We start from the raw sequence: 13,203 nt of genomic DNA on the forward strand, positions 1-13,203 counted from the left end.
CGTTCAGAAAACTATATGCCTTAAGGTCACTAGTTAATTCATTACACTATATAACATATATATATATACATACAGATCAATACATACAAGTTCTCGATTAGCTTCGTTCCTTCGAGAGCGATGTGGTGTAGCGTTCTTCTGTAGTGTATATAGTGTTCCTCTGTAGTGTATATAGTGTTCCTCTGTAGTGTATATAGTGTTCCTCTGTAGTGTATATAGTGTTCCTCTGTAGTGTATATAGTGTTCCTCTGTAGTGTATATAGTGTTCCTCTGTAGTGTATATAGTGTTCCTCTGTAGTGTATATAGTGTTCCTCTGTAGTGTATATAGTGTTCCTCTGTAGTGTATATAGTGTTCCTCTGTAGTGTATATAGTGTTCCTCTGTAGTGTATATAGTGTTCCTCTGTAGTGTATATAGTGTTCCTCTGTAGTGTATATAGTGTTCCTCTGTAGTGTATATAGTGTTCCTCTGTAGTGTATATAGTGTTCCTCTGTAGTGTATATAGTGTTCCTCTGTAGTGTATATAGTGTTCCTCTGTAGTGTATATAGTGTTCCTCTGTAGTGTATATAGTGTTCCTCTGTAGTGTATATAGTGTTCCTCTGTAGTGTATATAGTGTTCCTCTGTAGTGTATATAGTGTTCCTCTGTAGTGTATATAGTGTTCCTCTGTAGTGTATATAGTGTTCCTCTGTAGTGTATATAGTGTTCCTCTGTAGTGTATATAGTGTTCCTCTGTAGTGTATATAGTGTTCCTCTGTAGTGTATATAGTGTTCCTCTGTAGTGTATATAGTGTTCCTCTGTAGTGTATATAGTGTTCCTCTGTAGTGTATATAGTGTTCCTCTGTAGTGTATATAGTGTTCCTCTGTAGTGTATATAGTGTTCCTCTGTAGTGTATATAGTGTTCCTCTGTAGTGTATATAGTGTTCCTCTGTAGTGTATATAGTGTTCCTCTGTAGTGTATATAGTGTTCCTCTGTAGTGTATATAGTGTTCCTCTGTAGTGTATATAGTGTTCCTCTGTAGTGTATATAGTGTTCCTCTGTAGTGTATATAGTGTTCCTCTGTAGTGTATATAGTGTTCCTCTGTAGTGTATATAGTGTTCCTCTGTAGTGTATATAGTGTTCCTCTGTAGTGTATATAGTGTTCCTCTGTAGTGTATATAGTGTTCCTCTGTAGTGTATATAGTGTTCCTCTGTAGTGTATATAGTGTTCCTCTGTAGTGTATATAGTGTTCCTCTGTAGTGTATATAGTGTTCCTCTGTAGTGTATATAGTGTCCTCCACACTAACAATAGTCACGTGACCACTGTCTTTACTGGTTGGGGGGGGGGGGGGGCAGGGCATATTTACCACTCGTATTGTTACTGTGAGTTAACAATACACAGGCGGGGTCTCGACTGTGGGACCCCGCTGGCGTTGTGTGACCCCTGTGGGACCCCGCTGGCGGTGTGTGACCCCTGTGGGACCCCGCTGGCGGCGTGTGACCCCTGTGGGACCCCGCTGGCGGCGTGTGACCCCTGTGGGACCCCGCTGGCGGCGTGTGACCCCTGTGGGACCCCGCTGGCGGCGTGTGACCCCTGTGGGACCCCGCTGGCGGCGTGTGACCCCTGTGGGACCCCGCTGGCGGCGTGGGACCCCGCTGGCGGCGTGTGACCCCTGTGGGACCCCGCTGGCGTTGTGTGACCCCTGTGGGACCCCACTGGCGGTGTGTGACCCCTGTGGGACCCCGCTGGCGGTGTGTGACCCCTGTGGGACCCCGCTGGCGGCGTGTGACCCCTGTGGGACCCCGCTGGCGGCGTGTGACCCCTGTGGGACCCCGCTGGCGGCGTGTGACCCCTGTGGGACCCCGCTGGCGGCGTGTGACCCCTGTGGGACCCCGCTGGCGGCGTGTGACCCCTGTGGGACCCCGCTGGCGGCGTGTGACCCCTGTGGGACCCCGCTGGCGGCGTGTGACCCCTGTGGGACCCCGCTGGCGGCGTGTGACCCCTGTGGGACCCCGCTGGCGGCGTGTGACCCCTGTGGGACCCCGCTGGCGGCGTGTGACCCCTGTGGGACCCCGCTGGCGGCGTGTGACCCCTGTGGGACCCCGCTGGCGGCGTGTGACCCCTGTGGGACCCCGCTGGCGGCGTGTGACCCCTGTGGGACCCCGCTGGCGGCGTGTGACCCCTGTGGGACCCCGCTGGTGATGTGTGACCCCTGTGGGACCCCGCTGGCGTTGTGTGACCCCTGTGGGACCCCGCTGGCGGCGTGTGACCCCTGTGGGACCTCGCTGGCGGCGTGTGACCTCTGTGGGACCCCGCTGGCGGCGTGTGACCCCTGTGGGACCCCGCTGGTGGCGTGTGACCCCTGTGGGACCCCGCTGGCGGCGTGTGACCCCTGTGGGACCCCGCTGGCGGTGTGTGACCCCTGTGGGACCCCGCTGGCGGTGTGTGACCCCTGTGGGACCCCGCTGGCGGTGTGTGACCCCTGTGGGACCCCGCTAGTGGCGTGTGACCCCTGTGGGACCCCGCTGGCGGTGTGTGACCCCTGTGGGACCCCGCTGGTGGCGTGTGACCCCTGTGGGACCCCGCTGGCGGTGTGTGACTCCTGTGGGACCCCGCTGGTGGCGTGTGACCCCTGTGGGACCCCGCTGGCGGCGTGTGACCCCTGTGGGACCCCGCTGGCGGTGTGTGACCCCTGTGGGACCCCGCTGGTGGCGTGTGACCCCTGTGGGACCCCGCTGGCGGCGTGTGACCCCTGTGGGACCCCGCTGGCGGTGTGTGACCCCTGTGGGACCCCGCTGGCGGTGTGTGACCCCTGTGGGACCCCGCTGGCGGTGTGTGACCCCTGTGGATCCCCGCTGGTGGCGTGTGACCCCTGTGGGACCCCGCTGGCGGTGTGTGACCCCTGTGGATCCCCGCTGGTGGCGTGTGACCCCTGTGGGACCCCGCTGGTGGCGTGTGACCCCTGTGGGACCCCGCTGGTGGCGTGTGACCCCAGTGGGACCCCGCTGGCGGTGTGTGACCCCTGTGGGACCCCGCTGGCGGTGTGGGACCCCTGTGGGACCCCGCTGGCGGTGTGTGACCCCTGTGGGACCCCGCTGGTGGCGTGTGACCCCTGTGGGACCCCGCTGGCGGCGTGTGACCCCTGTGGGACCCCGCTGGCGGTGTGTGACCCCTGTGGGACCCCGCTGGCGGTGTGTGACCCCTGTGGGACCCCGCTGGTGGCGTGTGACCCCTGTGGGACCCCGCTGGCGGTGTGTGACCCCTGTGGGACCCCGCTGGCGGTGTGTGACCCCTGTGGGACCCCGCTGGCGGCGTGTGACCCCGCTGGTGATGTGTGACCCCTGTGGGACCCCGCTGGCGGTGTGTGACCCCTGTGGGACCCCGTTGGTGATGTGTGACCCCTGTGGGACCCCGCTGGTGATCTGTGACCCCTGTGGGACCCCGCTGGCGGTGTGTGACCCCTGTGGGACCCCGCTGGTGATGTGTGACCCCTGTGGGACCCCGCTGGTGATGTGTGACCCCTGTGGGACCCCGCTGGCGGTGTGTGACCCCTGTGGGACCCCGCTGGTGATGTGTGACCCCTGTGGGACCCTGCTGGCGGTGTGTGACCCCTGTGGGACCCCGCTGGCGGTGTGTGACCCCTGTGGGACCCCGCTGGCGGCGTGTGACCCCTGTGGGACCCCGCTGGTGATCTGTGACCCCTGTGGGACCCCGCTGGCGGTGTGTGACCCCTGTGGGACCCCGCTGGCGGCGTGTGACCCCTGTGGGACCCCGCTGGTGATCTGTGACCCCTGTGGGACCCCGCTGGCGGTGTGTGACCCCTGTGGGACCCCGCTGGCGGCGTGTGACCCCTGTGGGACCCCGCTGGTGATCTGTGACCCCTGTAAGACCCCGCTGGTGACCAACCTCTCCTCAAAACTACTATTGTACAAAACATTGCCTATTTTACCCACAAATAAATCCGCGGTTTTTACTGTAGGTTATAAAGAGGCAGAAATTAAACACAAGTTCTCTATGCCTAATACATACATGTTCCCTACATGTATTTATTAGATTTAACCTAAGATTGAATAGGCCTAGAATTACTTATTTAGACCAGAGATAAGTTAGGTTTATAGGCAGTTGAATATTTGTTTAGAGCTTTTAATAAAACAGAAATACAAGAGGTGGACTTTTTGTTTATGCGACAAAATATTGTGTACAATCAGTAGCAAACAGTAACAATATGTACTGTCATTTTTTTGGTTTGCAGAATGGTTTAAGTGCTCTTTTTTTTTCTTCCTGTGGCTCTTTGTCTCCTGTCGGTTTGGTACTCGTTTTCCGTCTACTGTTGCACCTTTCCTCTCACTCCAGGTGGTGAGTGGTGTTTTGCGAGGCGGTGTACTGGGTCCTGGAGTAGGCAACCTTGGCTCTCTCGTGTTTATGTTGGTGTGCCGTATAATTATGTGGTCGGTAACCTTGCTTGTCACTCTCGCATGTGGTTCATGCACGTAGTTTGGTAGTTATCTTTTATGTGTGTGTGTACTCACCTAGTTGTGCTTGCGGGGGTTGAGCTTTGGCTCTTTGGTCCCGCCTCTCTACCGTCAATCAACTGGTGTATAGATATTCCTGGGCTCTATCATATCTACATTTAAAACTGTGTATGGAGTCAGCCTCATTAGGCTGACTAGGTGTGTGTGTGTGTGTGTGTGTGAGAGTATTTACTATTTGTGCCTGCAGAATCGAGCTTATTAGCTCTTGGACCCCGCCTTTCTAACCGTCAGTTATACTAACTGTCTCCCGATCTATTTTTTTCTTTTTATCATATCTACTACATAATTCTCTCTCACACACACATACACACATCCCCCCATGATGCAACCCGCATCAGCTGTCTGACTTTCAAACATTCTATGTACAGTTAGGTGGACAGGCGCATCACATGAAAGAAATCGTTTCTGCCTCGACCGAGAACCGAACCCGGGCCCTTAGGACTACGATCTCAGCACGGTGGCCACTGTGTGAGAGAGTGGATATGTGGGCGCCTTGGGCCTCGCCAGCAGGCCCACCGGAAAACACAAATCAAAGGTTGGAAATCAATGCAATCACGATGGCTTGTGTAGCGAAGATGGGAGAGTATCACAATAATTAACCTCTGAGGCCAGTTGCAGGAGACGACGTGAGGCTCCCACAGCAGTTAGCGCCGCCAGCTATATCCAGTCGTGTGGATAATACCTCCACTACTGGTGGATAACCTCCCCCCCCCCCTGGGGTTACCACAATCCACCCCGGCGAGTATGGGAAACTGATTGTGTTTTGTCTGGGTTAGAAAGAGAGAGAGAGAGAGAGAGAGAGAGAGAGAGAGAGAGAGAGAGAGAGAGAGAGAGAGAGAGAGAGAGAGAGAGAGAGAGAGAGAGAGAGAGAGAGGATGGAAGGAAGGAAGGAAGGAGAGAGGGAAGGAGAGAGGGAAGGGAAGGGAAGGACTACACAACACCTGTTGAAACCCCCTTCCCCTCCCCCCCCCCTCTCTCTCTTCGTAATCAATGGGGCCGCCAGCCACCTCTCTCTCTCTCAGCTGACTCACTCCTAAAATTGGCGAAGATTTTAGAGTCTAAAAGAGGGCAAGGGGGGAAGGTTCCTGCTCTGAAAGAGCTTATATTTTTTGTTCCTTTGGCTCGTGCGTAAGTTATTGATGAAAATATGTTGAAATAATATGTTGTTAATTCTCTACTATATTAGTTAATCAGTTTAGTTTACCCTGTACCCAGGGTACCCTGGGTACAGGGTACCCTGGGTACAGGATACCCTGGGTACAGGATACCCTGGGTACAGGGTACCCTGGGTACAGGATACCCTGGGTACAGGGTACCCTGGGTACAGGATACCCTGGGTACAGGGTACCCTGGGTACAGGGTACCCTGGGTACAGGATACCCTGGGTACAGGATACCCTGGGTACAGGGTACCCTGGGTACAGGGTACCCTGGGTACAGGGTACCCTGGGTACAGGGTACCCTGGGTACAGGGTACCCTGGGTACAGGATACCCTGGGTACAGGATACCCTGGGTACAGGGTACCCTGGGTACAGGGTACCCTGGGTACAGGATACCCTGGGTACAGGGTACCCTGGGTACAGGATACCCTGGGTACAGGGTACCCTGGGTACAGGGTACCCTGGGTACAGGGTACCCTGGGTACAGGGTACCCTGGGTACAGGGTACCCTGGGTACAGGGTACCCTGGGTACAGGGTACCCTGGGTACAGGGTACCCTGGGTACAGGATACCCTGGGTACAGGATACCCTGGGTACAGGATACCCTGGGTACAGGGTACCCTGGGTACAGGATACCCTGGGTACAGGGTACCCTGGGTACAGGGTACCCTGGGTACAGGGTACCCTGGGTACAGGGTACCCTGGGTACAGGATACCCTGGGTACAGGGTACCCTGGGTACAGGATACCCTGGGTACAGGGTACCCTGGGTACAGGATACCCTGGGTACAGGGTACCCTGGGTACAGGATACCCTGGGTACAGGATACCCTGGGTACAGGGTACCCTGGGTACAGGATACCCTGGGTACAGGGTACCCTGGGTACAGGATACCCTGGGTACAGGGTACCCTGGGTACAGGATACCCTGGGTACAGGATACCCTGGGTACAGGATACCCTGGGTACAGGATACCCTGGGTACAGGGTACCCTGGGTACAGGATACCCTGGGTACAGGATACCCTGGGTACAGGATACCCTGGGTACAGGGTACCCTGGGTACAGGATACCCTGGGTACAGGATACCCTGGGTACAGGGTACCCTGGGTACAGGATACCCTGGGTACAGGATACCCTGGGTACAGGATACCCTGGGTACAGGGTACCCTGGGTACAGGATACCCTGGGTACAGGATACCCTGGGTACAGGGTACCCTGGGTACAGGATACCCTGGGTACAGGATACCCTGGGTACAGGGTACCCTGGGTACAGGGTACCCTGGGTACAGGGTACCCTGGGTACAGGGTACCCTGGGTACAGGATACCCTGGGTACAGGATACCCTGGGTACAGGATACCCTGGGTACAGGGTACCCTGGGTACAGGATACCCTGGGTACAGGATGCACTGGGTACAGGATACCCTGGGTACAGGATGCACTGGGTACAGGATACACTGGGTACAGGATACCCTGGGTACAGGATACACTGGGTACAGGGTACCCTGGGTACAGGATACCCTGGGTACAGGATGCACTGGGTACAGGATACCCTGGGTACAGGATGCACTGGGTACAGGATACACTGGGTACAGGATACCCTGGGTACAGGATACACTGGGTACAGGGTACCCTGGGTACAGGATACCCTGGGTACAGGATGCACTGGGTACAGGATACCCTGGGTACAGGATGCACTGGGTACAGGATACACTGGGTACAGGATACCCTGGGTACAGGATACACTGGGTACAGGGTACCCTGGGTACAGGATACCCTGGGTACAGGATGCACTGGGTACAGGATACACTGGGTACAGGGTACCCTGGGTACAGGATACCCTGGGTACAGGATACCCTGGGTACAGGATGCACTGGGTACAGGATACACTGGGTACAGGGTACCCTGGGTACAGGATACACTGGGTACAGGGTACCCTGGGTACAGGATACCCTGGGTACAGGATACCCTGGGTACAGGATGCACTGGGTACAGGATACACTGGGTACAGGATACCCTGGGTACAGGATACACTGGGTACAGGATACACTGGGTACAGGATACCCTGGGTACAGGATACACTGGGTACAGGATACACTGGGTACAGGGTACCCTGGGTACAGGGTACCCTGGGTACAGGATACCCTGGGTACAGGATACCCTGGGTACAGGATACCCTGGGTACAGGATACACTGGGTACAGGGTACCCTGGGTACAGGGTACCCTGGGTACAGGATACACTGGGTACAGGATACCCTGGGTACAGGATCCACTGGGTACAGGGTATGTACAGGTATTCATTCAGAATATGATCCGGTACCCTTTCATCTTAAGCCTAACTCTTAGATACCTTATTGCTAGGTGAACAAAGCCGTGAAGTGACGTGCCCAACCGTCTCTGTTCCGCCCAGGGGTCGAACCTAGGATCTTCGGTTGCGAGCACGCATTGACTACTATTCATACGAAAACATACTCTTAGATTTTAGAGTGTAACTTTGTGTCGATAGTGTTCTCAGATTGGTATTATAGCGCAGTGGTCTACGTCTTTGGCTCACAACCGAGGATCCCGGGGTCGATCTATGGCAGGACGGAGACGGTTGGGCAAGTTTCCTTTCCCCCCCTATAGCAGTAAGTAGGTATCCAGGAATGAGGTCACTGCTAGCTGTTGCTTGCATCCTGGGGGAGGTCAGGGGGGGGGGGGGAGCCTCGTTAAACCAAAGTACAGGCTTCCTGTCCCCGAGAACGGGAATACATGCACGTATGACCGATACATACACGTCATACGCTCATGTATCCAGATTATCAATTTTCGAAAAATTACTTTTGTGTTCTATTTTGTAATATTCTTTTACTTCCAGATTTCTTAATGTTTGATTAGGAAATTACTTGTGTGTATTACACTTGTTGCTTTGCCTGCAGTGTTGCCTGCAGTGTTGCCTGCAATGTTGCCTGCAGTGTTGCTTGCAGTGTTGTCTGTAGTGTTACCTGCAGTGTTACCTGCAGTGTTGCTTGCAGTGTTGCCTGTAGTGTTGCCTGCAATGTTGCCTGCAGTGTTGCTTGCATTGTTTCCTGCAGTGTTGCTTGCATTGTTGCCTGTAGTGTTGCCTGCAATGTTGCCTGCAGTGTTGCCTGCAGTGTTGCTTGCATTGTTGCCTGCAGTGTTGCTTGCATTGTTGCCTGCAATGTTGCCTGTAGTGTTGCCTGCAATGTTGCCTGCAGTGTTGCCTGCATTGTTGCCTGTAGTGTTGCCTGCAGTGTTGCCTGCAATGTTGCCTGCCGTGTTGCCTGTAGTGTTGCTTGCATTGTTGCCTGCAATGTTGCCTGCAGTGTTGCTTGCATTGTTGCCTGCAGTGTTGCCTGTAGTGTTGCCTGCAGTGTTGCTTGCATTGTTGCCTGCAATGTTGCCTGTAGTGTTGCTTGCATTGTTGCATGCAGTGTTGCCTGTAGTGTTGCCTGCAGTGTTGCCTGCGGTGTTGCCTGCAGTGTTGCTTGCATTGTTGCCTGCAGTGTTGCTTGCATTGTTGCCTGCAGTGTTGCCTGCAATGCTGCCTGCAGTGTTGATTGCATTGTTTCCTGCAATGTTGCATGTAGTGTTGCCTGCAGTGTTGCATGTAGTGTTGCATGCAGTGTTGCCTGCATTGTTGTCTACTGTGTTTCCTACAGTGTTGCCTGCAGTGTTGCCTACAGTGTTGCCTGCAGTGTTGCCTGCAGTGTTGTCTACAGTGTTGCCTACAGTGTTGCCTACAGTGTTGCCTGCAGTGATGTCTACAGTGTTGCCTGCAGTGTTGCCTACAGTGTTGCCTGCAGTGTTGCCTGCAGTGTTGCCTACAGTGTTGCCTGCAGTGTTGCCTACAGTGTTGCCTGCAGTGTTGCCTGCAGTGTTGCGTCCTGTGCGTCATAATAGTCTTGCCTTCTGCGTGTGTCTCCTCGCCTCTTTTCCCCAGTTTTGTGTCCCTGTTCCGGCTTCATTATTATTTCAGATTCTTTCCTTTTTTGCGAATTAAATTTCTCTGTTGTCTTAGTACTTCGGTTCCTTTGTATCCACTTCGAGTCTTCCTATTCACTCGTTTTTTTTTTCTTCCAGGGGGCCAGGAGTCATGAAGGATTTACACAACCACTTGCGAAACCTGTACATCTTTCCTCTCAATTATGGCGGCTTTGTTTACATTTATATAAACAGTTTGAGCTTCGAAACTGCACAACAACAGTGTTACTGTTATTAACAACCTCGTTGTGTATATCAGCTCAAAAGCTGTTAATTAAATAAACTTAAACAAAGCCGCCATAAGTGAGGGGGGGGGGGAAAGACGTACAGGTTTCGTAAACAGTTGCGTAAATGTCTGATGACTCCTAGCTCTGGACCCTTGGGTAGTGTCAGATTTTTTATATTTTTTTTGTTTTGGGGTGTCTCGTGTCCTCTTCGATTCCTTTTGTTCACACCTTTCATATCCAGGTCACTTAATGTCGTTCATTTCCGCCTCCTTGGCCCCGGCGGGCCATCGTGTGTCGCCCTCTATCTCTTCTTTTGGGGGTTTTTATGACACAAGTAATTATGGTCGAGGCGGGACGAGGTTCTGTGTTCGCTGTTATGATGGTAAAGTTAACGTCAGGGACTGGTGGCAAGGAAGTTTTTGGTGGTGTTTGCTGGAGACCCGAGGCGGCGTGTTGGGTGGTGGCGACCTGAGGGGTGGTTGAGTGGTGGTGGGGGGGGATGTGTGTGTGTGTGTGAGAGAGAGAGAGAGAGAGAGAGAGAGAGAGAGAGAGAGAGAGAGAGAGAGAGAGAGAGAGAGAGAGCGAAAGAGGGAGAAAGGGGCAAAGGATGGATCGTGAATAATATATACAATATATAATATACACAGCTAACTGGCATTATAACACAAGACGGTCAGCCAGCAGGAGCTTCACTCCTTACCGGCTCTAAGACATAATTACAACAGCAACAATCAGATATTCAACGAAACAAGCCACCTAAACTCTCTGGATTCCCATAGTAGGGGACAAAAATCCCTGTTAGATTTATCCAGGAAAAGGATGAACAACCCAGCGGGTTTTCTTCCTTTTGGGGAGTGTTGTACATGCTGCTGTGGCAGTATGTCCTCTCACAAGGTGAGTGGCGCTGACCAATAAACTCGCCCCTCGGGGCAAAATTTTAAATTTATCCAGGTCCCATCTAAGGCCCGTGGCAAAGGACTAACTAACCTCAGGCTGCAACCTATAACAGGTGCCTAACTTCCCTGCGAGGGGATCGAACCCGGGACCCTTCGGTTGGTCGCTGGTCTACTCCAGGACCCTCCACTCTCCCTCTCCTAGTTGCTAGCTGTTGAATAGTTAACGTAAACTATTCGGTCTTGAGCTGTTGCATGTGTACTGTGTTATAGTATGGAAGTGTGCGCTGAGGAAAGAAGGAAATGGAGGAGGAGGAGGAAGGGAAATGGGAAGGAAGAATGAAGAGAACAAAGAGTGGGACAAAAAACTTATCAAAGGATTCCCTTGTCCATTGGAGTCTTCATTTTCTCTCTGGTGTATATCTCTCTCTCTCTCTCTCTCTCTCTCTCTCTCTCTCTCTCTCTCTCTCTCTCTCTCTCTCGTCTCTCTCTCTCTCTCATCTCTCTCTCTCTCCTCTCTCTCTCTCTCTCTCTCTCTCATCAACAAACCAAGCATATCACCACATACAAAGGCGAGGAAGCCATTGAGGAACGCTACGGGTAAAAATCCGCTAAGATGATCTGAACACCTGGAAGATGCGTCGCATAAGGGGTGGTTGTCGGAGGTTTACGATCTGTTCGGTTGAGTGAATGAGGCTGGGAATGAGGTGTTGTGAGGCTTGGGGTGTTGAGGAGGTGAGGGAGTGATGAGGTTAGTGGGGATAAGGTGGGAGGGTGTGTGTTTTGAGGGGTGTTGGGGAGAGAGGGGAAGGGGGGGTGTATTTTGGCTCATGTGGCTCATTAAAGGGGGGAGGGAGGGGGAAGAGGGTATATTTTGTGTTATGGTCTTAGTGGGGGGAGGGGGGGAGGGGGAATTTTGAGTTATGGTGCTCTAGTGGGCGGGGCAAGGAAGCCAGTGTATATTAAGTGATAGCCTTAGTAGTAAACTTGGGGGTGCAGCTTGAATGATGGTGTTGGGGGGAGGGGGGTGCCGAGGGAGTGGGGAAGGGAGGGGGGCTGAAGGAGGGGTGGGGGGCGACCCTCCGGACTTTCTCCAGCTCCTTTTTTATATTTGACAAGATAAGGACTCGAGGCTGGCGTTTGCATGTTCTTGAATTGGTCTGGCGTATGTGATACATAAGTTCCCGAATATTTCCTCATTGGAATTTTTAAAGGCCTTTCTTATTTTGACCACCCCATAACGTATGCCGCTGATGATATTAATTTGATGTGGGCTTTAGGAAACGGGCTTGGCGTGAGGCCAACTCCAGGCCTTCCTCTCTTGTCAGATCCTTGATGGGTTTCATGTGTCAAGTGTTACCTTGTGTCTGGACTCTTGTGTTCCCTCCACCTCACTTCATTACTCTAAACTTGCTCCAGTTAACCTTCGGCTTTTAGGTCGAGTGCTTTACTAGCGACAGCACAGAGCTATAGTGACTTCTCGACATTGTCATTTTTTTCTATTATCGACTGAGCTAAAAGAATGAACTCGACAAGCGAATATATGAAAGCTGGTCATTCACTCAGGTCTTCACTCAGGTCATTCACTCAGGTCATTCACTCAGGTCTTCACTCAGGTCATTCACTCAGGTCTTCACTCACGGGAAAACATCAGTAGTTTTCTTGTACAATCTTCGATCAGATGCTACGCTTAACGACGGTAGGAAATATGTCCTTTGGTTTGTGAGGAGTGTGACTATGGTTGAAGCTGCTATGTGTGGTTTATGTCGGCCTGCGGGGCCGCTCCAAGCAACAACAGCCTGTTGGATCAAGTAATCACAAGTCGAGCCTGTTCCCCCCCCCCCTGAACCGGAGCTCGGGGAGTAAAAGAACTCCCGAAACCCTCCACAGGTATACTCCATGTGGATGTGTGGATGGGTGGACTCAACACCCTCATGTTGGGTGTTCCTTGATGGCCAACACAAGATTAGTGTTTCTACATGTGGCCGAGATCCCCCCCTCCCCCTCTTGGGAGCCGGTCGGCCGAGCGGACAGCACCCTGTACTTGTGATCCTGTGGTCCTGGGTTCGATCCCAGGTGCCGGCGAGAAACAATGGGCAGAGTTTCTTTCACTCTATGCCCCTGTTACCTAGCAGTAAAATAGGTACCTGGGTGTTAGTCAGCTGTCACGGGCTGCTTCCTGGGGGTGGAGGCCTGGTCGAGGACCGGGCCGCGGGGACACTAAAAGCCCCGAAATCATCTCAAGATAACCTCCTTCCCAAGCAAATTAATTGGTCCTCGTCTAGCATGGTGAAACTTAAGAGCCAATCAGAACTCTAGGTATAGTGGTGGACTTACTCTCACCTATATTCTCCTGGCTGGTTACGTGACTCATATATGGCAACTCGCCATGTGGGTGTTATTAGTCGCCAGTTGCACGAGGCTG

The 13,203-nt window shown here is 53.1% G+C and overlaps 1 protein-coding gene across 1 annotated transcript in view; it reads right to left on the reverse strand.

Moving 5' to 3' along the window:
• LOC123750273 (circumsporozoite protein-like) overlaps nt 1–13,203 on the reverse strand; it is a 57,730-nt gene that overhangs the window by 9,156 nt on the left and 35,371 nt on the right. The window contains exon 2 of the mRNA XM_069340022.1: nt 8,573–9,546. Within this exon, the coding sequence (XP_069196123.1) occupies nt 8,573–9,546 (974 nt within the window). The remainder of the gene's footprint in view (nt 1–8,572; nt 9,547–13,203) is intronic.

The sequence above is a fragment of the Procambarus clarkii genome, chromosome 43 (genome assembly GCF_040958095.1).
Source record: "Procambarus clarkii isolate CNS0578487 chromosome 43, FALCON_Pclarkii_2.0, whole genome shotgun sequence".
Lineage (NCBI taxonomy): Eukaryota > Metazoa > Arthropoda > Malacostraca > Decapoda > Cambaridae > Procambarus > Procambarus clarkii.